This window comes from Bactrocera dorsalis, chromosome 5 (assembly GCF_023373825.1).
Source record: "Bactrocera dorsalis isolate Fly_Bdor chromosome 5, ASM2337382v1, whole genome shotgun sequence".
Lineage (NCBI taxonomy): Eukaryota > Metazoa > Arthropoda > Insecta > Diptera > Tephritidae > Bactrocera > Bactrocera dorsalis.
The window spans coordinates 1849005-1875185 of record NC_064307.1 but is presented as its reverse complement, the minus strand read 5'-3'; the positions used below and the strand labels follow the sequence as shown (position 1 = coordinate 1875185).

The window sequence follows — 26181 nt, the reverse complement described above, 5'->3', positions numbered from 1 at the left end:
AGTTTGGTACTGTATATAGCGGACTAGTGATTGCCGGTAAATGCTTACCGTTGTGTTATAACACAAAATTCATCCCAAAAGCAATAAAAACAAAAATTTTCAAGTATTTACATGCAGAGATTTCCCGCAACACCCCTTATACTTAAACAAGTATAAGCAGGATTGTTTATAGTAAGCTACGCAATCACCAGTAAAAAAAAAAAAAAAAAAGCATATGTGCAAATTAAATCATACATACATACATACATATATGTCACATATATTTCCATAATATAACAAGAGCATAACTTGCTCATTTACAAGTACATATACAAACATAAATTCTCAATTCGGAATACCATTAAATATTCTGTTCACGGCCTCTTTTAACTGCGAATATATGTACATATATACATATGTACATATATGTTGCGCAGCTACACAAATTATATACTTAACAGCAAGTGAATTTGCGAAAATTACCTGCGGTCGGTTAATTTTTTCGTGATTTCTTCGTATCGCGAACAAACATACATATATCCGTGTATATATGTACATATATATATGTATATACTCACGGGCGCATACACATATATATTCCTCCAAAAAATATACCCTGTCGACATCGGGTACAATTTAAAGACAACAATAAATATAATATAAAAATTTTTATAACATACTTAAAAATTTACATAAGTATTGTCACATACATATGTAGATACGCTTACTGCTTCTAAGTCCACATTGGCATATATTCCGCGATACCCCCTGGGTTTTGGCTAACAAAACCAAGCAGGATCGCGTATAAAATAATATTCAAAGTCCACATTGGCATATTTCCCGCAATACCCCTTGATTTTGAGCAACAAAAACAAGCAGGATTGTGTAAAAACCAAAGCGTAATACATACATATGTACATACATGCTTATGACTAAAGTGCAGTGATCTCTAAAGCGAGCGCTCATTAGCACATAACAGAATAAAGATACATAAATATATATACGAATATACATATACAAATATATGCAAGGATTTATTGGTTTTGCGGATTAATAACAAATAGTTAAATAAAATTAAATTGAATTCGAAGCAAAAATAACACAACTCTTACTCTAACTAAGAGTTTTCGGTTACTCATAAACACGATTATACGCGGCAACAAAAAGCGTTTTTGGTTTATTAATTTAATTAAAAACTCTTATTTTACTTAAAAGAGTTCTCGTCTGAGCATACATCAAATACATATATACGAAAATATTTTAAAAAAAAATCTCGATTTATCAAAAAGCCATTGGTTTTATTTATTTGTCTGAAACTCTTACATACAAAAGAGTCTTTTATTCAACATCTTAAATACGAAATTTTTCTAATCAGCTACAAGTCTAGTTTTCACTAAGACGTTTTGATTAATTCTATATCATTTTAAATGAGCTCAGACTCAAAGGAATCTAAAACAACTCAGTTGCTAAAAGTTCCAAAAATGATTTCAGACGAAAAAAGTCCGAGTACACCGGCTGAAGCTACACGCTCAAAGCAAGGTGGTACAAAACTAAAGAGGGTAAAGACATTACTTATACAAAATTCATTGCTGAGAGTGACAGTTTGATACGATACTGCACTCGATTTTCATCTTCACCGATTCAAGACAATTCTGAATCGGTCTTAGAAATTAAAAAAGACAATTTAGACAATTTTTGGTCACGTCTCCAAGCGGCATATGACGCAATCGTAGAATCTGACGACTCAGATCTACCCGAAAATTTTAAATCATCAGCTTACACACAAGTATGAACACTGCCTAGACCAGTTCGAAGACACAAAAGCTATGATTTCAGATCAGCTAAAATTAATTAATGCAATTGCACCTACTCCACTTCCGCGAGTAGAGATGACACAAGTACAAAGTCACGAGGCAAGTTCGGGCATCCACCTCCAGGTGCCCGCATGTGACACAGAAATTTTTCATGGGGGTTATGAACAATGGCCGTCCTTCCGGGACATGTTCACAGCCGTTTACATAAACCACCCAAAATTATCTAATGCACAAAAATTGTATCACCTCCGATACAAAACGAAAGGTCAAGCTGGCGTCATAGTAAAACAGTTCGCATTAAATGACGACAATTTTAATATGGCTTGGGAAGCTTTAAAATCAAGATACGAGAATGAACGAATATTGGTCGATAAGCAGATAACAATTCTGATGAACTTGCCAAAAATTCAAAAGGAAACCAGTGAAGAATTTATCAAACTTCAATCCACTGTTTCCAATTGTTTGTCGATTTTATCGACCCAAAACATTCCCACAGACAACTGGGACCCTATACTGGTGAATATATGCACAGCAGCATTACCAGAAAAGTCGTTACTATTGTGGGAGCAATCGCTCTCATCACGTAAAAAGTGCCCAACGTGGCAACAAATGAGAGATTTTCTCACTACCCAGTACGAAATCGCAGAAAGGGTAGACAAAAAAATAAATACAAGTAAACCAAAAGGTATTCAGCAAGACTTCAATAGAAGCTTCCACAAGCCCCAAGCCAATAGCCACAATAATTCAAATAGAAACCTTTTTAAAAATCAATCGTTCTCTTCCGAACAATATAAACAAACGTCATGCGAACTGTGCAGAGGAGGTCACAGATTAAAATTATGCGAAAAATTCAAAAAAATGAATGTTAGCGATCGAAACAATTTCGTAAGATCGAAAAAATTATGTACCAACTGTATGTCACATGCGCATACGCTTAAAGATTGCGAAAGCAAATTTAATTGCGTTTACTGCCATAAAAGACATCATTCAATGTTACATATAACAAATTTTTCCAGCTTACCCCCAAACAATGCAAACGTTAAACGAGCAACAGGATTAGTTGCCACAACAAATTCTGAAAACTGCCAAGAAGCACCATGCTGCTCAAAGGCGTTAAAAACCCAATCGCTACATAGCGAAAATCACAGTAGGGTACTTTTACCCACAGCAGTTGTCTCCATCGAGCACCGAGGAGAACTGTTTAAACTCAGAGCCTTAATAGACCAAGGATCACAACGATCCTTTATAGCGTCAAGGGCACAAAACAGGCTACAGTTACCGACAAAACTGGCCAACTTTGAAATCACGGGAATGGGCGGAAGAGTTGTTCAAAACTCAAATAAAATCTGCGCCATTACCCTCTTTTCCCCCAAAGCGGATAAGCGCATACAAGCAGAAGCTATTGTCTTACCGCAATTAACGAACATGCTACCAAGCTATCATATAAATAGCAAGCATTGGCAAAAGGTTTCACACCTAAAGCTAGCAGACCCAAACTGCAACACCCCCGCTTAAATAGATCTACTATTAGGCAGCGATCTCATACCACAAATTATTCTTGAAGGTATTGAGAAAATTAACAAAACACTTCTGGCGCAAAATACCATTTTCGGATGGGTCCTAAGCGGACTAGTTGCGGAACCAGTTACAACATTGACAACTCAAGTTGAGGAAGTCTCAAATGAGTACCTCAATTCACAATTGAGAAAGTTTTGGGAACTAGAAGAACTCCCCCCCATATCAGTCACAACCCCTGAAGATCAGTATTGTGAGGATTTTTACAAAGCCACAACTACTAGATCAGAAAATGGTCGGTACGTCGTACGGCCGTACGACTACCACTTAAGCAACAATTTCCTAACACACTCGCCTTAGGTCACTCTCGCGACCCTCTGCAATTCAGCAGTTTTTTCTAAGTATGGAAAGAAACCTACTTAAAAAAAGGCGCAACTCAAATCTGAATATGATGGTGTGTTATGAAGAATACCTCCATTTAGATCACATGGAGGAGGTAGAACCAGGCGGAGAAAATCTGTCAACGGCAAGTACTACTCCTTTATATCTAAATCTGCCACAACACCATGCAGTAGTAAAGCCAGACAAAAAAACAACAAAAGTAAGAGTTGTCTTTAATGCGTCAAAATCATCAAGTTCGGGGAATATTCCCTAAATGACATTTTATTTACGGGACCCACGCTTCAGCCAGCCAGATTTAATGCTCCTCATACTAAATTGGCGTACATACAAATACGTTTTCAATGGGGACGTTGAAAAAATGTATCGGCAAATAGGGCGTACATAAAGACGACCAAGGATTTTCAACGTATTATGTTCCGAAGAGACCCCCCCCACCAGTCCATTAGCGCGACTTTAAATTAAAAACAGTTACCTTTGGCGTAAACTGTCTGTGCCCCATATTTAGCCATTCGAACGCTCCACGAATTGGCAGAAAACACCAAGTCAGAATTTCCTCTGGCGACCCAGGTGTTAAAAACACAAACGTATGTAGACGGTATTCTGTCTGGAAGTCACAGTCTTCCACAAGCATACGAATCATTATCACAAGTAATCCAAGCCCTCACATCCGCAGGGTTTCCATTAAAAAAGATTACGGCAAATCACCCGAATATACTCAAAAATATTCCAAACGAAAATTTGTTGGACACTAATTTCCTTATATTCGAAAAGGAAAGTACAACAAAAACGCTAGGCATCCAATGGATTGCGATATCGGACCAGTTCTCATACACGACAGAGTCCATATCCGCATTATCAGCCATAACGAAAAGGCAGATTTTATCCTCGGTGGCAAAACTTTTCGACCCCGCAGGATGGCTTTCGCCAATTATGATCCAGGCGAAAATCTTAATACAAGAATTATGGCTAGATGGAACCGACTGGGACGAACTAGTGAAACCTCTTCGCTTAGAAAAATGGTCCCAGTTCGCAAAAAATCTGAATGACATTTCTCAGATACAAATTCCACGATGGGTAAACTACTCCCCCGAACACAAAGTCGAATTACATGGCTTTTGTGACGCCTCAGAAAAGGCATACTGCGCCACTATCTATGTGCGCACGCAAAGTGATACCACGACCACAAGCCACTTATTAGTAGCAAAAGCAAAGGTGGTACCTTTAAAAACTATAAGTCTCCCACGACTTGAGTTATGTGGCGCACTACTGCTTTCAAAATTAGTAGCCATGGTGCAAATGCATTTAAATATGACAAAATGCAAACTATATATGTGGTCCGATTCAGAAATTGTACTAGCCTGGTTGGAAAAACCACCACATGCATGGAAGACGTATATTTCTAACCGAACGTCTCAAATTCTTGACCTAGTGGGATCAGCCACGTGGCGTCACGTAGCCAGTGCTGACAATCCTGCCGATCTAGGTACAAGAGGGTGCAAGCCACTGCACCTTGCCACTACTACCCTCTGGTGGAATGCCCCCCGATGGTTGATAGAATCTCCTGATTCTTGGCCACAATCCCCCATGCGCAACATTATCGCCCCAGAAGGTCGAAAAATCGCCTCCTTTCATACATTATTGGATGATACCGACATCCTTGAACGATTTTCATCGTTTCCAAGTGCTCTCAGAATAGTTGCTTATGTGTTCAAATTTATAGAACAACTCAAAAGCAAAGTTAAGGGATCACATAATTTCCCATGCAACACAGTGACGCACCTAGAGTTACAAAAGGCAAAGGTCGCACTAATAACATATACACAAACGCGCTATTTCAGCCGCGATATATCCCTACTAAGAGAATCGAAGCCGATTGATAAAAAGAGCTCACTCTTAGTCCTCAACCCATTTCTGGACACGAAAGGTCTGCTTCGTGCCAATGGTCGGCTTGCTAATTCGAGCCTAACATATAACGAACGCCATCCCATAATAATCCCAGAGAGGTCATCATTTGCCACACTGTTCCTCCACTACATCCACATCTTAATGCTACACGCCGAACATCGTCTCATGCAACAGATGGTACGCCAGGAGTATTATATCCCCCGTCTTAAGCCGCAAATCAAGAAGTGCACAAACAGAAGATGCGAACGCAGATTATGGCAGCACTTCCCCCGGAACGCTGCAATTTCGCTCTGCCTTTCACCACAACAGGTGTTGATTTTGCTGGGCCTTTCCAAGTAAAGGCGTCCATGTTAAGGTCTCCCACTCTCATGAAAGGCTATGTGGCTGTATGTTTCACGACAAAGGCAGTACATCTTGAGCTATGTAGTAATCTGACGACGGATGCTTTTCTCGCGGCATTTGCTCGCTTCGTCGCTCGACGTGGCTACCCATCAAAAATCATGAGCGATAATGGCAAAACCTTTATCGGAGCTCAACTGACGCCACAGAAAAGCAATTTGTGGATTTTTTAAATAACAAGTGTCACCCGACATCGTACAAAAAGTACGCCCCTCAAGGTATCAATTGGCAATTTATACCCCACGCGCTCCTCATATGGGCGGTTTATGGGACTCAGCTGTAAAAAGCTTCAAAACCCATTTCAAACGGGTAGCTGGAAATTATAAATTCAATTACGAAGAGTTCACGACGCTATTAAATCGAATTGAAGCCGTTCTCAATTCACGGCCACTCACAGTACAATCGCAAGACCCCTCAGATTTTCCACCGCCTTAACTCCAGGGCATTTTCTAAAGGAGCACCCATCCTGGCCATTCCTGAGCCAGGCGTGGAGTCGCTATCCTCTATTAAATCGATGGGAACGAATTAAAATTCTCCATCATGATTTCAGCCGCCGATGAAAGGACGAATATATAAAGGATCTCCACAAAAGATACCGCTGGAAGACTCCTGAACAGGCGCCTAAACTTGGAGACTGTGTCCTCATCCACGATGAATGTCTACCCCCAACCGAGTGGCGGCTTGGCCGCATTGAAAAGCTACATTATGGCTCCGACGGTCACATACGAGTCGTGGATCTCCGTACGCAAAACGGAACACTAACCCGACCGCTCGTGAAGCTATGCTTTCTGCCAACTTCCGATGATCGCGAATCCGAAAACCTCAAAAATCAACCGGTATTATCGCTACACAATAAATGAAACCAATAAAACGCGAGAAAGTACGCAAATAGCAAACCGTCAAAATATAACCGATCGCCAAAAAATAACAAACCGTCGAACGAAGAAAACTAACACAAATTGGTCAATCATTACGACGACCCATTCATGCCACATATCGTGGCACGATGGTCCATATTTAATTGTATGATAGATTTAAAATCAATAATCTTCCCTACACAGATCACCATGGATGTTGATACACCAGTCGCAACCACGTCAACACCTCGGGCTACCAATGCGCCACGCACCGGGCCTACTCCAGCGCCCCGAACTGTGGTGGCAACTGCACCGGCAACCACGCCGGCACATGTACCGGCAACTGCGTCTGTAGCACGAACTTCGGAGACCCTAAGGTGTCCCATCTGTCGGCGCCCACATCGCCTGCATCATTGTGGGATATTTAGGGGTATGCGACCCGTGCAAAGGCAACAAGTTGCACAAGCACACGGACACTGCCACAACTGCCTGTCACATAGACATCTGACTCCGGAGTGTGAGTCACGATGGCGGTGCCAAATATGCCACAGGCCGCATCACACGCTGCTACATCGTAGCGCGGCTCGCGAAGTGAATCGGTCACCCCTCCATCGCGGCCGCATGCCCCGACTCCAGCCCGCAGCTCGTGGCGCACACCAGCGCGACGGACCCTCGTTGCGGCGTCGACAGCCTGGGCCACCACACCTCGCCGATCTACGGGTCTGAGCAGCGTTGTGGCAACGCTGCAACAGCTGCAGCGCCTGTTGGGCTAAACAGTCGTTTAGGGGGGCCGGGATGGCTAAATGAGCACCTGACCCCCCTCTCAAAATAATACATCTACACCCCACAATACACACCATACTCAACACATCATCTTCTCATCGCATACACACCATACTCAACACATCATCTTCTCATCGCATACACACCATACTCAACACAACATCTTCTCATCGCACACACACCAACTCCACACATCATCCTCTCATCGCACACACACCAACTCCACACGTCATCATTTCATCCCACACACACCAACGCATCACGAATTCAACACTCATGAGGACACCGCACAAAAAATAACAAAAGGGACCGACGGACTAGGCGCCACTCTCTGTCAATTACGAACCGCGCGAGTTAAAGAAAAATAAAAGTCCACGAGTAAGAATAATATGTCTTTATTCTTTGACATCCGAAACTACAATTCCCAATTATTTCTAAGTGCTTAGCCTATTTATAGTAATGAGTAAAATATTTTATATCCGCTATCCTTACAATTTGTTGTTTGCTTAATCGGACCATTTAACGGTCGCTCTTTAGTTTGTTCATCACTGCTATGACAACAACAACATTACCTACAAACATTTGTCAGGTGATTTGGCGGTTGTCCTGATCGCCAATGAATGCATTGTTGCTGCACATGTTGTTGTCAAGCAAGTGTCTTTATTATTTGTTGTTGCATTATTTTGTATTACGTTTTATTGGTTTTCGTTTAGCGGTGCATGTACATATACATATGTATGTTTATATTTAAGTAATTATGTGTAAGTATATAATAAGTATGTTTGTAAATTATTTATATATATATATATATATGTATATATATGTACATATGTACATATGTACATGTATGTACATATAACTCCCCCAGGGCTGCTTAAAGAACTACCCCATATTCTTTTTATTTATTTATATACATATTTTTTTTTTTAAGCTAAGTTTACTAACTATTTTGATTATGTATTAATTCATGTATTTTTATTTTCGATTAAGCTTAAAATAAAGAACAATTTGAAAATTATGTCCATATGTAAATAGCTTAACTTATCTAATATTTGAATGATATTGGTGTAAGTGAATAAGGTAAAAGATATGTAGGTTTTTCATATTAAAAATGTATATATATTTTTTTTTTTTTTTTCAATTATGTAAATATATGTATGTGTACGAAAATTTTTGTTTATTTATTTTTTAACTCGCAATCTTAATCCATGTCTCCTGCTAGTGCTATTATGCTTGAATTGTCATCAACAATAGAGTCATTAGTATCTCGAGTTTCATTTTTTTCATGTTTCAAAGGCCTTTTTATATTAGATAAATGGACGTTGCTTAGTGGGTTTATTCTAAAGTAAGGTTTGTCTTTGTGCCGCACTCTTTTATAATTTTTAATTGGACCTATTTCTCTACCTTCCTTATAGTCTTCTCTGGTTTTATTTCTTTTATTTATTACTCTTTGTTTTACTTTATTTATATTATCATGCAAGATTTTTGGATCAATATTATTTTGAGCCATTCTTGGGGAACATTTTATAGTGGAATGGAATCGGTCATTGTAATTACCCATGGCTAGCTGCATCCGCATTTCGGTTGAGAGACTTGGGTCATCAATTCCCGTTAGCTTTTCTAACAGGGTTGAGTGCAGCCTCTCAATGTCCGCGTTACCGGTATGGCTGTTAGGCTTCGTTAAATGGACCTCAATACCTTCCTTTTTAAAATACTCAATAAGTTGTTCAGCCCTAAACTCATTGTCCATTATAACTTTACTGGGTTTACCAAATTTCGCGAATTGTTCTACTATAATCGCTTTCTTTGAGCGCCAATTTCGATCAGTAATGGTGTAAGCTGTAGCGAATTTTGTAAGCTTATCAATAAACGTAACAAACGATAACTTTTTAAAATGGAATATATCTATATGGATAATTTGATTTTTTTTCGTTGCCGTTTCAGTAAAATGAAATAGAGGTCTAATCGGTTTTCTTGAATATTTAATTTGTTGACATTTTTCGCAATTATTAATAATAAGTTGTATTTGTTCTTTTAATTTTGGAAAATAAATTTTGTTTTTTAACGTATGATATGTCTCATTGATACCACTGTGCATAGACTCATTGTTATGGTATAAAGCTATTTGTTTGTGCAGTATTTCTTCATTTTCTATTTCAGTTACTCTTTGGGTACATTTAACAAAATTGATTTTATTATCATGAGAAAACATTGAAATTAATATTTGTTGTATTTTATGATAATCTTTATCTGATACTTCAGAAAAAATTCCTATTCTACCCATTTTAATATTATTCTTCAAAATATTTCTAATGATTGTTTCATTTTCAAGTGGATTTATTTGAATAATTTTTCTTTTATGCACTACTTTTACATCAAATGAAGGACTAAATGTTAATATTATTTGAATTTTGTATTTATTTACTATTTCCTCTTTTATAATAATATGCTCTAAAAGCTCTTCTGCTGCTGAATGAATAGTTTCTGACATTTCGAAATTCGATTCATTAGAATTATTTTCGTTTATTTTTGGAGAATTTTCTAAACGACTTAAAAAGTCTGCCACCTTATTTTCTTTACCATTTAAATACTCAATTTCGTAATTAAATTCTTGCAGCTTTAAAAGCCATCGTTGATGACGAGGGGAACATTCTTTGCCTTTATATTTATTATTAAGATATTTTATAGGACAATGGTCTGTAACAATGCGAAATTTTTTTCCATATATATATGGCCTGAGGTAAGTAACAGCATAAATAATTGCAAGGAATTCCTTATCCGTTGTACTATAATTTTGCTCGTGATTATTAAGGGTCCTGGATATGTAACATACCGGATGTCCTTGTTGGGATAAAACTGCCCCAATCGCGTAATCACTAGCATCAGTTGTAATGACAAATTCCTTGTCATATTCAGGATATTTTAAAATAGGATGAGAAGATATTAATGCTTTAAGATTCTCAAAACTTGCTATATATTGTGGATCATTTATATTAATTTTATAATCCTTTTTCAAATACTTTATCATTGGATACGCAATCTTTGAATAATCCTTAATAAATTTACGGTAGTAACCCGTTATACCTAGAAATCCTTTTAATTGCTTTTCAGTTTTGGAATCTGTAAGTTTTGTATTATTTCGATTTTGTTTGGATTTGGTTTTATTCCATTTGCCGTTAAAATATGACCTAAAAAAGGAGTTTCTTTTTGAAGAAAACTACACTTTTCGGGTTGGATTTTTAAATTATGCTCTTGTAATTTGGAAAAAATTTTCTGTAAGGATATTTCATGCTCTTCTAGAGAGGTGGAAAATATAAGGATGTCATCCAGGTATACCACACAGATTTTATTAATATATTCTCTCAGAACTTCATTAATTAATCTCTGAAACGTCGCAGGGGCGTTTTTGAGTCCAAATGGCATTCTAACATACTCATACAATCCAGATGGTGCTACAAATGCTGTTTTCTCAATATCCTTTTCTGCCATTAATATCTGGTGGTAACCCTTTGCTAAATCCAATGTGCTGAAGTATTGCGCTTTACCTAATTTATCTAAAATACTGTCGATATTAGGCAAAGGATACTTATCATCAATAGTAAGTTGATTTAGCCTCCTATAATCCACTACAATTCTATACTTTTGAATACCAGACTTATCTTTCTTTTTTGGTACAACTATAATAGGAGAGCTGTACTTGCTTCTGCTCTTCCTTATGATCCCTTGTGTTTCCATTTCATTAATTTGTTTCCTAACTTCCTCTTCGTGTTTTTGGTGGTAATCTATAAACTCTTGAGTTAATTTGTTGATTACTAATAGTCCTTATTTCATGAACAATTGAATTTGTATTAGTTAAACTATCACCTTCTCTATATATTAATTTACTAAATTTTTTCAAAAGTTTATTAATTACTTGTTTTTCTTGGTTATTCAAGTGACTTAAATCTATAGTTGGGTCTTCACTAATTTCCATAACTTCTCCATAATTTTGCATTATTTTTGATAAAAAAGGAAGACATATATTATTACCTAATTTAATTTCGAAATTTTCTACATCTATACTTTTTACATTTTTTACTATCCAATCCATACCTAGTATTAAATCAAATGGTTTATTAAATTGCAACATTATCCATTTCATTCTAGCATTTTGTGGAGCACTAAACTCATTTGGACATGGTGTAATTACCTTTTTACTAGGATTACTGACCACGCCATTAATTGTATTTAATATAGTTTTTTCTTTTTCATTAATTTTAGGTAAATCAAATTTATTAAAACTGCTTTCCTTAAGTATGCTTAAAGTTGATCCTGTGTCTACTAGTGCTATCCATTGTTTATTAAATAAAGTAATTTTTATATATATTTTTGTAAAATCCGAGGCTAATTTAAAAAAAAAAATTTCTTCTGTATCGTTTCTTTCTTCTTCAGTATGACTTACTGTATCTACTTCCATTGGAATAACTGATTGCCTGGTTTGCTGTGTATTATTATTATTATAGCTATTATTATTACGTCTATTGGAACTGCCAGGATTTGGCCTTTGACTATTTAATTGATTAGAAAATGAAAATGAAGCTTGATTGGTAAAATTTCCGCTATTACCCCTACGAAGGTTATTATTAGTAACTACATTTTGGCTAGAAGGTCTGCTGATACTATTTTGATCCCTAAAACTACTTGTATTATTTTGTTGATAGCTTTGTTCGCTGTTAAATTGATTTTGAAATTTATTGCTTGAATAGTTTTTTTGAATTATTCTTTATTAAAAAAAAAGTATTTAAATTTCCTTCATCCATTCCTATGAATTCATGAATGGTAGCCTCAGTACTGGCTAAACTAATCATATTTCTAATTGCATATGCAAAAGTTCCAGAAGCTAACTGTTTAATCCTTTGGATTAACATTCCGGAAAAAATCTCCCTCATCGTTACACCATTATCATCAAATGCACAAAATTCAGTTATTTCATTTATAATGGCTTTCACTTTTTTGCTTAAATCTAAAATAGAACTTACTCTAAGTAACGTTATATCCCTAGTTAACTGCATCTGGTCCTTTGATGATTTGAAGTGCTGCTTCAACTTCTTCTTGCAAGTATCCCAGTCTGCTGGTCTGTCCAGTTGCAAATAATTTTTGGCATCTCCTTGTATTTTCAAGTCGAACACAATTTGAAAAGTTAATTCTTTCTGCGACTCATAATCCAGCATAACTCGATCAACTGAGTTAATAAATGCAGGTAGCATTTTCGATTCACCATTGAAAGGGGGTAAATATTTTAAATCCCTTTCAATTTTATTTCTTAAGGATGTTGATTGCTGCGCCGCTGATTGGGCCAAAAGCCTTGTGATCGCACTAAGGCATTGAGCCATGGTAGCGTTATCTGGCAAATTTTCATCAGCCATTGTTAAATTATTTATTTTTGTACTACGTTGTAAAAAGTTTTTGTAGATTTTAAAGTTTTTTTTTTAACTTTTTTTTTTTTGATTCAAAAACCAAGAAGTCACTACTTTCAGAGTTAACAATACTTTCAAGAGCAATATAATTGCTCAAAAACTTTTTGCCTTCACTTTGTTTAAGGTTCACCGTGGTAAAAAGTATTTCGGTTGATTCATTAGTTTTATAAACTTTATAATGTGAATTTAATTTGTTCAAAGTTTTTGCACTCGCACAGTTTCTTATATTTTTCTTTTTTTATTTAATAAATGTTCACTGTCTGTGTTGTTTCTGCAGCAAAAAATATGCCTTTGTTTTCAACACTTTTTATTTCTTTAATTGTTTAAATTTTTTATAAAATTAACTTTTTATTGCCTGCGTTGTTTCTGCGGTATAAATTTTAAACACCTTCGTTTTCAACACTTTTAGGCTATAGCAGTAACCGACTGCGCCAGTTAAAGAAAAATAAAAGTCCACGAGTAAGAATAATATGTCTTTATTCTTTGACATCCGAAACTACAATTCCCAATTATTTCTAAGTGCTTAGCCTATTTATAGTAATGAGTAAAATATTTTATATCCGCTATCCTTACAATTTGTTGTTTGCTTAATCGGACCATTTAACGGTCGCTCTTTAGTTTGTTCATCACTGCTATGACAACAACAACATTACCTACAAACATTTGTCAGGTGATTTGGCGGTTGTCCTGATCGCCAATGAATGCATTGTTGCTGCACATGTTGTTGTCAAGCAAGTGTCTTTATTATTTGTTGTTGCATTATTTTGTATTACGTTTTATTGGTTTTCGTTTAGCGGTGCATGTACATATACATATGTATGTTTATATTTAAGTAATTATGTGTAAGTATATAACATGAATTTGGAAAATTACAAAACGTTTAGCAAAATTATTTCTATTCGTATGCATGTGTGTGTGTGTGTGTGTGTGTGCACGCGTGTGTTGGCCTACTCTGACAATTTCAGTTGATTGGAAATTTTGTGTGAAAAGTGGCAGCTGCAAGCACCGGGTGCCTGCCACTGCCAGTAATTTGTTGCTATTGTTTGGGTGTGTAAATAAAATAAAATTTTAGGTGTTTATTATTAATTCACTTCAAATTCTCTATTAGTATTCCAGTCAATCAGCTGCATATGCAATCATAGTCAAATAAAAGTCACTGTTACAATATTTGCCATTTGGCACCTTCGACACCTTCAACTGTGGCAAATTATAGTGGCAGCAAAGGACATTAACGAGTCAGATGTAGCGCTATGTTTGTTTGTTTGTATCCAAACATGGTTGCATGTGGTTTACAGCCGCAGTTTTTGTTTTTGTTGGTTTCTAGTCTTTTCCCACTCACATTGGCAGCGGAGTTCAGCACTGGTCACTGCACCGTGCCACATGAAAACTGCCGTAAGTGGTATGTGGCAAGCGGCAGGCAGCAGGCGGCAAATGTCAACGGAAATGCTCATTCTAGCAATGACGATTTAACATTTCCTTAATGAGTGCAATTCTCGCCGTCACGTCCAACTAGTTCACATAAACGCCAAGCAACGAAGCGTTGAGATGTGTGTAGCAATGTGAGACAATTTTTTATGACCTCATAGACATACATACCATATATTATAGGTGTACACATACATAGACATGGTCATGTGTATTATATTATTTGGTAGAAGCTTTTTAGGGACAGTGCAGGAAAACGCGAACGTTACTAATAATATTAATTGTTATTATAATAAAAACAAGAAAATGTATCTTCGGAAATACCGAACTATAATACCCTTAAAAGGAGAATTCCCCATGCATGAAAGGGTATAAAAAGATCATAAACTTCAGTTTGATCGATTAGTTTGTAAGGCAGCTATATGCTATATTGGTCCGATATGAGTATATGTCCGCATTTTTAAGCTTTATTATAAAACCACTTAATTTTGATCGCTTTCAGCCTATAATCATTTATAAAGCTTTTGAAAGCTTTGAGAACTAGTGCTAAGCCTAAAAAATTATTTAAGAAGGCAAAGGTGTTTAACAAATTAATTTTTCAATGCTCTTTAAAAGCTTTTAAACCTATAAAATCCTAGAATTATATTTTACAAGCTAAAAATTATCGAAAAATATTATTTTTGAAGCATTTAAAAGATTTCAAACCTCTTACAATAGTAATTTAATCCTCAAAACTTTCTAAACGCGTTCAGGACACTTTCAGTAGAGACTAAACCTTAATAATTTATTGGAGAATCCAAAAGTATTCAGCAAATATATTTCTCGATTTTTTTGTAATCTTTCAAAACTCTTTTAATACTAATTAAACTAAGTTCAAGTTTTTGAAAATTCTACATCACCTGTAAATCTATTTAGAATTCCAAAAATAATCAAAAAATATATTTTCCAAAGTTATTTAATGGCTTTCAAAACTCTTTTTATATTGATTAAATCATAAGAATCTATTTAAGAGGCCACAAATGTTTAAAAAATATTAAAGTTAGAAATATTTTTGAAAATGGATTTAATAATCTTCTAGTCTAAGACAAAAGTCTAATTTTTTAACCATGAAGTATTTAATCCCTAGAGACCTTAACAAGTTTATAGGCTTACATATACTTTTTCAGCCGACCGATTTCTATAAAAAAGCGCTTGATTTGTTGGTTTTAATTTTAAAATAGTGAATTTACATCACACCCACACGCACACCCGCAACCTAGCTTACTCAGCTATTCTTTCAGTGACTGCAGAAACATTACCGTCGCTTTTGCATGCAAAACACGTAGGACAGTTGGATGAAAAGAAATTTACAAATAGCCGACATTCAAGCGTCTGTCATCACGGACACGTACTATAGTCGCGTGGAGGGAGAGTCTGGCCGACGACAAGTGAGTGTAATTAGCAAAGAACAACGAATATAACTACTCACACATACACATCTACATGACGCAGCCATATCGACAAATTTACAAATGACACGTCAGCAGTTGGCCATATGCGCACACATACACACATACGCTCATTATAATGCAAATATTTGCGAATGTCGGCTTTAGTAACTGACTGTGCGATAATTTAATGAGAGAACTTGCGGAATATTTGACCAAGAAGCAATGTGGACTGTCTGCTAATTGACTTAAGGCATATAACATATAAGTATGTATGTAGATCAGTATTTCCATGTCAAATATTAAACATTCACGTAACTTTCGTAGCGCTAAACTCACCTGACAGCAGCAGTTCACTTGTGCTGTTGACCAAATTATCCATAATTGGCTGGAATGTATAAAATGTCAAAGTCTCCAACTCGTTGCTCTGCACATTGATGTTGAGGAGTGCGGGTGTGCCACGTAGTAGTCCGTTATCGAGTTTCTTTAGCTTGTTATTGCGAAGATTCAGCGTTTTTAGCGTATTCAAGCCGTCGAGAGCACGTTCCGAAATGCGCTGTAATTAAGTCAAATAAAGGGATTTTATAGACGTTTCTTTACACACAAGCTGGCGCATATGCTATTACACTAAAATGGGCTAATATTATCATAGCTGGATTTTATGAATGACAGGTAGAAAAGATTCATAAAATGTTATGTTTTGTTTCTGCTAGATTTTAAGATTTGTGGTAATATAATGCATTATGTGATCTAAAAATTATTTATGTGATGGATGAATATCAGTAGAATTTTTGTATGATACGGAAACTGTATTCATATTTGTATATATATTTATATTTTCTAGAAGGATGTACTTATGCTTAAACGTATGTACTTAAATGTAAATTTAGTTAATTTTCATGGCGATACTATTACTGTCCTCTACCATATTACTCGCTTGAACAGGGTATTACATTATTGTTCACCTACCAATCGCTCGGTTTGTTCCAAAACTATCTTTATCGTAGTTGTTTTGAATATATAGTACAACGAATATTTTTTGTTTTTCTTCTTCTATTTTGTATTTCTTCACTCTTACTACCATTAAAAGAACAAAATCGTCAATTAGATGTAATCTACCATTAGGCGCATACTTTTTGCTAGTAAAGATACAAACCTTAAGCACAGTTTCCAAACCTATTATGTATTTATTATACACTAAATAAGTTCTGAAAGATAAAATAATGAATTTTAGTGATTTAACAATTGAAAATATAAAACTAATTTGTATAAAAAAGCAAATTTGCTTCGATGATTGTAATACTCAAACGGAAATGTCAGGAGAAGAAGCGTCAACAACTAGTCCCTGAGTTCTTGAGATATCGATGTGGAATTTAGTAAATGTCTTGTTCTCTCTAAGAAACTGCGCACTTGTCGGAATGGCCGATATCGGGTCTATATGGTTTTTAGCTGTCATATAAACTGAAAAGGCGAAATAAAATGCTTGTATAGTAAGCTTTTACATTTTATCAGGTATCTTCATGAAGTTCGGTATGGGTTATTGCTAAGAAAATAACGCAATCTTCGAAGAAATTGTTCAGATCAAGTCACTAAACCAAGTGGGGTCATAGAAACTGAGCGATCAATGTTCTTATACGGAATAGATAGTATATGTGAAGGGTATTATAGCTTTGGTACAACAAATGTTATAGTTTTTATTGTATTATATTTTTTTCTACAAATGTAATTTTTCATCAATTCATATTATTTTACGTTTAAAACCAGCTTTCCTTTAAAAGTATTTTTATTTTTATTTTTGTGCTTCTTCAAGAGTTATATTCATATAGTTGTAATTAAATTTAATTACCACTCAAAATGGACTTAGCTTTCATAAAATAATTTTCGAGAGGAATTAAAATCACAGCTTTGCGTTTATGATACTTAATTAATAAAGCGTAAAAACTAATATTTTTCGGCAATAAAAAGTTACAGCCACTCCTCTTATTACCTACACCAGCATAAATGTGTATATTAGTGTCTTAACGCTTATATGTGTGAGAATATTGCTGCCCTTGAGTCCGTGTGGCTTCTTAAACGGTTAGGTTGGCATGAAATTACTACTCACTTCAGCGCCATTTACGATCTTTGGCGCACACAAAGAGCACGTCTGCGAGTCATTAAATTATTTAATTGCTGGCAAAAAGTGTAAATTTTCGCCTTTTATTTCTGCTTTAATTCCAGCCAAACAAAGCTATTAAGTAACTTAATCACTCACTCGCTCGCGCTCACTCAGCTACTCAGCTACTGAGTATACCCTTTGCGGCCATTTTAGCATTTTATTCAAGTCTCTTTCAGCCGTTAAGGCATTTTTAATGTGAACTAATTATTTCCTGATTAGCTCTGGACATGAACTGACTCATCTATTCTTACCGGACATAGCCGTTAAAGTGTGCAAGTAGCGGAATGTTTGCGCCGAAAGTGATGTTCGCCGGTCTTTATTAACTGTCAGGTGGCGTGTCCAACCCACATTAGCGGGCAAATTTCTCCATTATACATGTATACACATAAGTATATACCTTTATATTTATTCAAGTATGTATTTTGGCGTAGTCTTTTTTTAGGCTTGTTACTGCTGGGCTGAAGGGGCTCCTTTGGCTTAATAAAATAATTACTTTATATCTATGTTTAGGATGATCAGAAAGGGAATGAATAGCTTTACTTCTTACATAAGTTGCCTATAACTTTTAAGTACATTTATAATCCTAGAACTCGATTGTTCTTTCAAACAAATATTTTATATACAAGTTCACTTTATTAAAGGGAAACTGAAAAGAAATATTATATTTATAAAATATTATTTAACCACAATGCTATAGGAGCATTAAGCAGCTGCGCAATTTAGTTGAAACAAAACTCGCCAGACAGACACTCTTGCAAAGTCTGGGTGCAACAGTGCGTATAAGCAACAAGAATTTGTACTTGACAAACGTTTTACACTTGTGTGCAAGTGTGTGTGTGCACTTATGCCGCCACTTGACGTGCTTGATCCACTACTCTGCTGTGAAGTGTTAGAAAGCTACTGACACATATTTATGTGCGACGCTTTCAGTCGTGGTTGAGTTCGCAATTCGTATTCACTTGCGAGGGTACATATGACCGTATGCAAGAATATACATATTTATTATCCATATATAATTTGAATGATTACAGAGAAGTGCAAGCTTAATATATATTCAAGCGGAAAACGGTTATGTTAAAGAAAGAGCAGCGCCTTGTTCTCACTGTGTTTTCTAACCATGTATATTCCATATTTATTTTAGCCAATGCTCAGTTCACAAGTTTGGATTCAAGATCACCCCGTGATGATCACTGAAGTTTCTCAAACAACAAAACTCGCAGTATCTTCGTAAATCTCGAGGCTTATGAACTCAAAACTTTATTTCCTCTAACTTATGTATTTAGTAGTTTTGAATGAATGCCAAAGTTACTCTCAAAAGTAATATTTAATAAGTAAATAAGCAAAAAGGGGATTACGAATTATCTATATATAGACTGAATTTAGAAATCAAAATCAGTTAGATGGGCTTTTAGTTAATTTTTAAAACTTTTTGATTAATGATTTATTTTTCGAAGCTTTTTAGAAGCTTTCGGTGCTTTTAAAGAGCTTTTAAAACTTTTTTGGGGCTTCCAAAGCTTTTTAAAATTTTTTAAGTTTTGAATTTCCAAATAAATTAATAAGTCTTCAGCAGAAGTTGACAATAGCTCTTAAATTATGTATTGTTCCAAGTATCATAACTATGACATTTAAGCCTACGTAATTTCAAATTATTTATACCAGACATTAATACAGCTTACCTCAATCTTGTTGTCATCCAACTCCAATTCCGACAAGATCCACAACTCAGCAAACACAGTATCACCGATGAAATTGATGTTATTATTCGACAGCTTCAGCACATTCAAATTACCCAGACCTTTAAAGATGTCGCTGGTCAGCACCGATATCTGATTATGCGCCAAATTCAAATACACCAGGTGTGGCATCTCCACAAAAAGACTGTCATGCAAGTTAGAGATATTGTTGTTATTCAAGAAAAGCTTTTCGCATTGTGGTAGATTGTGAAAAGCGTGGCGATCGATCTCAAATATCTGATTATGCTCCAAATTCAACTCACGCAAGCGTATGTGATTAGCGAATGCGTCCTGAGCCAAAGCCGCTATATGATTATTGGTCAAGATGATACGCTCCAAATATGGTAGATTGGCAAAAGCATTGCTCTTCACCACATCCACCTGTGAGTACTCAATAATAATGGTGGTCAAATTCTTTAACGACTCAAACACTAGCGTTGGTATATAGTCCAGGCGACCATGATTTTGTATGACAAATTTCAATTCACGCAAACGCTTTTGCTGAAAGAAACGCGTCCAGGTTGTATCGTTCTGTGGCAAGATGTCTGAGAATACCCAACACTCCGCCTTCAGCACGGGCACGTGATTCTCGTCCGGTGTGCAGTAGCACATGAGCTTCATATCGCGACGACGCACACAAAAGCCGGTCGTGTCCATGGGACCCGTATACGAGCTGGTAGCCGAGGAAGGTATGCTCGCATAGTTGCTGTTCACGCTGCCGCTGCTGGCGTAGTAGGTGGACGAGGCGGAGGTAGAAGAGGCGGCGGAGAGGCGATCGCTGCGACGACGCCCTTCTTTGTCACGCGAGCGGGACGCTGCGGGCGCAACGAGGCAGGCAAAGCAGACGAGCGTGATGGCGAGCAGTGTGCGCCGTTGACAGTTAGACGGCCACATTTTGCTGTTGTTTTGGGTGTTTTGTTAGATGTCTGGGGTAAGAATGTGTACAATTTTCGTCGGATAAGTGGAGATTGTTTGTTGGGTAAAAGTTTCAGCTTAAGTTACGCTTTTGTGGGATTTTAGGTGGGTTGGTTGTTCAAATTATTGTTCGGTTCTACTTTTCAAAATTCGTTTCACAAATACGAAAAAATCGATTCAGCTTCAAATGTTAATCTGCAATTAGAACAAAGGACAAAAATATTATTTAATTATTATTTATTAACATTTGTTAAAGTAGTATATACATATGTGCCTGACCAGTTATTAAGGTTTTCGCCGAAAATTCAAAGGAACTTTTCCTAACAAAAATTATTGTTTTGAAGATGAGCTAATAATTTTACCAAAATGAATAGCAAATTAGTCGCATAAAATACTAGAAATTTCACGCAGTGTCAACCACTGATTGTTTACATTACACTCTATTACCGTTAAAACTATTACATTTAAATATATAAGTAATTTTGCATATCTGACAACATCAACCATAACTTTCAGCGCATAACACTTGACTTACGACACAGACAGTGACAACCAGTCACACTACCCTGTGCTCCACCCTCTCCAACATGAAGTGTGAACATCGCACTATCAACTGACTGCCTTTCAAAACCCTCAGTACCCAATAAAGCTTGCAATTTTATTTAAAAAGCTTGCAATTGTATTTATTTGCAACATAACTTTTATTTATTTTATGTCGCCTGCCCGCTGTGTCTATGTGTGTGGAGTGCAATGCAGTGTTGAAGCCGCCGAACAGCGGCAAGAATACAAAAACACAATCGCCGATTTCGCTTTGCTGCCCAACTACAGTATTGTGCTGCCGTTACGTTCATTTGGCTCCCTCCTGCCCTTCGCCCACTCCGTGACCCTTTGCACTTAACTTTGTTTGCTTTGTGCTCGGCATTTGTGTTCTTTTTTAAATTGCTTAAAATTGTTTCCTTTTTCATAGATTTATGACACTCATAAATTATAACAACAGCACGAGTAACAGTGCAACAATAATGCCATTATGAAAAAGGAAAAAAGTAGAATTAGAGAAAAAGGAAAACGTGTGGACAGAAAAAATTTATTTTACACAGTACCGAGTATTATAAAAAGCGAAAAATATTGCGTTTAAAAAATGAGATCTTGTAAAAATATTTTGTTTTTCTTGATTTTTAATTTGAAAAATATTTTTTAATAAAAATATGACAGTAAAAATTCATTCTAATATATTTTTATTTTAACTGATTCATCAATGTTTATTGCTTTCAGGTTCTAACATATTAAATATAGTTCTGATCACCTCTTAAATATTTTAGCAAAATAAGACATTAGTACGGGAGGATAGAGATACCGGTGGAACCGAAATGGACTATAGAGAAGGGCCGGGAGTATACTCCAATGATTTTTACATCTGTCTCTCTCTCCGTCTGCTAAATTTAATTAACATCTTCCAAGCAGAATAACTAGTCACGGACCTTGGAGTTATATTCACTAATGAGAGGAGAATACAGAAAGCAACCACATTCTGGTGGCGTTGCTGGCTTTCGATGCCAAATATCAATGCCCCATATAGTCCAAAGTGGATGGAGCTCCAATTTGACTCCACTTGTTCATAATTTGGGTTTCCGGCCACTGGAACACTTTCAAGTTGGTCGAGATAGGAGCCTGTTTGGACAAATCCAGGGCTGAGTTAATGCAACTCACTTTGACAATGATCAAAAGAGAGCTTTATACGATTTTTGAACAAATAGCCTAGAATAACCAACTACATGATAACGAAGCAATTATACCTCAAGTATGACAAAGCTAGGAATAAAGATTTACGAAATGAATCCCTTCTGAGTCTTCTTAAGAAACTATTATCTTAGAATTGTAGGAGGTGTAATTTCGAAATAATATATATAAGAAAAGTCTTATAGATTTATAATATATTATTTTAATCTAGTTCTAATTATTTTTTTTAACTTTAAGAACATCTACATCTTCTTACAATTTTTTGCCTTCGGTATATATATTTTAACTTACATACAAAAATATGCGACATTAAAAGGATCACAGCACAGCACAGCACACGAAGAAATATTTTCAATTCTTTGTGCTTCAAAAGAATTCAAGCAAAGCTTGAAAAACAAAAGCTTTATTGAAGCCCAGAGAAACACAATGCAAATATGACAACGAAATCCCACAATAATCTGCTATGCCTGCACGTCTGTTTGTATGTGAGAGGAGCAGATAAATAAAATATTAAAGGCAGACAGCAAAGCGACAAAAGGATATTGAAATGAAGCAGATTATTTGCATGCATGTGAGAACATATGAGTTTACTGTTATATACATATATACAACTGCATATAGATGAACAAGCAAACTGACAGACTTGCTATGTTTATAAGATATTTGATCTTACTTTTTGCTTTCACAATCATAGGGGGTATATAAACAATATATATGAATATGAATTTTAAAACTGATTGCAAAAGTACTTCCTTTCGAACAGCAACTAGCCCATAAACTACCATTCAATGAAAGTGTCCCGCACTTGAAGCAAAAAACGTTCATTATAGAGGTCTTTTGATTATACGAGTATAGATGTATAGGTATCCATCTGGTATTGAAGCATTTAAGATTTTGAATATGTTGGTATGCAGGAAAGTCGGTAGAATAATACCTTTAACAGCAAAAGACAAAAATCTCCAGCACACAGGCATTCCTACTTTATGAGCCAAGCAGAGCAGAGCTCCAGACTCCCAACACACACATTTAGTTGCTGCTTCTTATGAATGCACAACTATTCAAGTATTTATGACATATACATATGTATATATGTACATAAATATATATACATATATATTTACACATGTCTGTGTGACAAGTTTCAGTCGTATTGTGCATTGTCTTACACATACATTTGCATGTGCATATGTATGTGTGTGCGGGCTTGTGTACGATGTGTTGCTGAGTTTGTTGTGCTCAGCATGACTTATGAAACTGCAGCGAAAAGCAATTTGTCTTTCTTCAATAATTTCGATTAAACTTTTGCACAGCATAATGCCACACAATACAAAGTAAATATGCAGCCACATTGCTTAGTACATAAATGCTGCTGGAAGGAGATGCAATCACACACGAGTGTCACACTATACTGTCGTCATAAAATTTTGCATATACACTTCTATGTACGTATGTATGTGTGCTGACGTTTTATGCTACACATTGGCAATACTTACGAACTATGCTCATAAACATTGGAAAGTACTGAAAGAGTAACATACTTTCGTTTATGGCAGCGAAGTCAAAAGTCTAACACAATACATATGGAGAGATGAGTAATTGACGGGAATTTACTTTCTTGTCTTTATGGTATGTATGTAGTTATGTATATGACAAATATATTTTTACTGCAAGTAATATGTGCTTGCCACAGCCAGTGTGTTGTCGAAAAGTGGGTTGCAGCTTCTTAAAGCACTGCATAACTCTTTTGATTTTAGCAATTTTTATGAAGTCTAATATACTCTTCGCTTCTTGAGAGCGCTTGTTGCTTTCAAATAGTTTTGCTTTTGTGTTCAGTCACCTAGAAACAATATGCTATCAAATCATTTTAAAGATTTTTTTTATAGATTATATTGACGCTCTGTTTAATTTAAACGTAGACAGACGATAGTGGAAGAGCAGCCTCAATACATTTGAATTGAGAATTTATGATTTGCAAGTGAATATAAGCCATGAAATGTGTTTTCAAAGTATTGTATCGGAACGACCCCTTATATTCGAAATTCGAGCAACTCGGAATGAAATATATCTTTTTAAATGCAATTTATATCCCTCGCGTCGAAATTTGTATTAAACAATTGAAGAGGAATGGATACAACACAGATAAAAATTCAAATAATTCCCACAAAATTCTTTGTTATGAGTGAGTGAGTATCGAGTTTACGAATATATCAAAACTTATTTTCCGGAATCTCTGGATTCCTTCTGTTAGTATCTTATAATAACTTGTTCTCTCATGATTTCTTTTTGGCCACTTTAATTTAAAGCTAAAGTAACTCCCTTGCGGCTCGATTTGCGTTTTCCCAGAGTTTGTTTTTTTTTGTTTTAGAGACAGTGCCACATTGAGCTATATCTTATAAGATCTTGCTAACAACTATTTTCGAAACTCAAAATCTATCTCAGTTTCAAGTGGTCATGGTTAACTTTGACAGTTTTTACTTAAGCAGGCTTATTTTAATAATTTTCAGTAAAACTCTTACATTTACAGAAACACTCGTTCTTAAAAATTTTACCGTTGTCAACCTTCCCGCTGTAATATACCTCCCTAAAATACTCATTAAACCTTAAAAGTGAATCCCTTCCTTCTACATTTTTCATTTGCCTTAAGCTTTAAGCTCGAATATCTTAATACAGATCACACACACGCGCACGTATACACAAGCGAAAAACAGCTTCATGCGCCCAAAAGCAAACAGAAAACATATTTGCGCTTGAGCTTGAAACGTTTAACATTCAATCATGGTCTTTACCAAGGATAAACGCAAAATTGTTGATTGCTTTGATTTCATTTATTGAAACTTCAAGGGAAATTGCTTTATTTATAAAAGCGACTTCCGATATGAAGGCCTAATACCAAAGAAATACAACGCAAATCTTCTAAAGAGCAAAACCAGCATTACAAATTGCCTAAGCACATGAGCAAAACCTTTGTAAACACACACGCACACCCAAATTTGTATAGATTAGTGTAAGCGTTTCTAAGCGTGTGTGAGTGTGTTAGAGAGTGTGTGTGCGTAACCCGGAGCACCCGAAACATATGCAAGCATATCGAAACATTTTGCTGACAGGCACGCATATCCTGTTTGTTCATAAATATTTAGTGTATACATACATATGTGTAAGGCACATGTGTGTGTGTGTGTGTTGACTTCTGCTTGAGTTTGGCACACTGAGGCGTATGAGTAATCTGCATGGAAATTGTTTTCAATTTTTGCCATTTGACAAATGGTGACACTTCCGCTGTGGCAAACCTTAAAGTGCGAACAGAGACAGCCCGACGGACGGACAGACTTGCTGACTGACTGGCTGACTAACGGACTACTAGCAGAGAGTAGACAGTGAGCCGAAATAGATGAAGGGATAGACATAACCGGCAGATGAACGGGTACCACACGCACACAAACTGATTTGCCAAACACTCTATAGGCATGTGTGTGTGCGCATGTGCATGTGTTTTAAATGTATGCGCTTTCCTGGCATGTTGTCAGGCGGACGGATTTCGCCAACAGTTACTGTCAGCAGTCAAAACAAAACCCAACAAAAAATGTAATAAAATAGATGACAAAACGCAACAACAACAACAGCAGCAACAGCAACAACATGTCAGCAACATAAACCACAGTGTACTGTGGCAGCAGCT

At 36.0% G+C, this 26181-nt stretch overlaps 1 protein-coding gene across 4 annotated transcripts in view; it reads right to left on the bottom strand.

Moving 5' to 3' along the window:
* The window catches only part of LOC105232711 (connectin), a 137816-nt gene that overhangs the window by 50716 nt on the left and 60919 nt on the right, over nt 1–26181 (bottom strand). For all 4 annotated transcript variants that reach the window (XM_049457028.1, XM_011214494.4, XM_049457027.1 and 1 more), the window contains 2 exons: nt 19797–20963; nt 16302–16518 (listed from right to left, as the gene is read on the bottom strand). In XM_049457028.1, coding sequence (XP_049312985.1) covers nt 16302–16518; nt 19797–20747 — 1168 coding nt within the window. In that variant the 5' untranslated portion in view covers nt 20748–20963. The remainder of the gene's footprint in view (nt 1–16301; nt 16519–19796; nt 20964–26181) is intronic.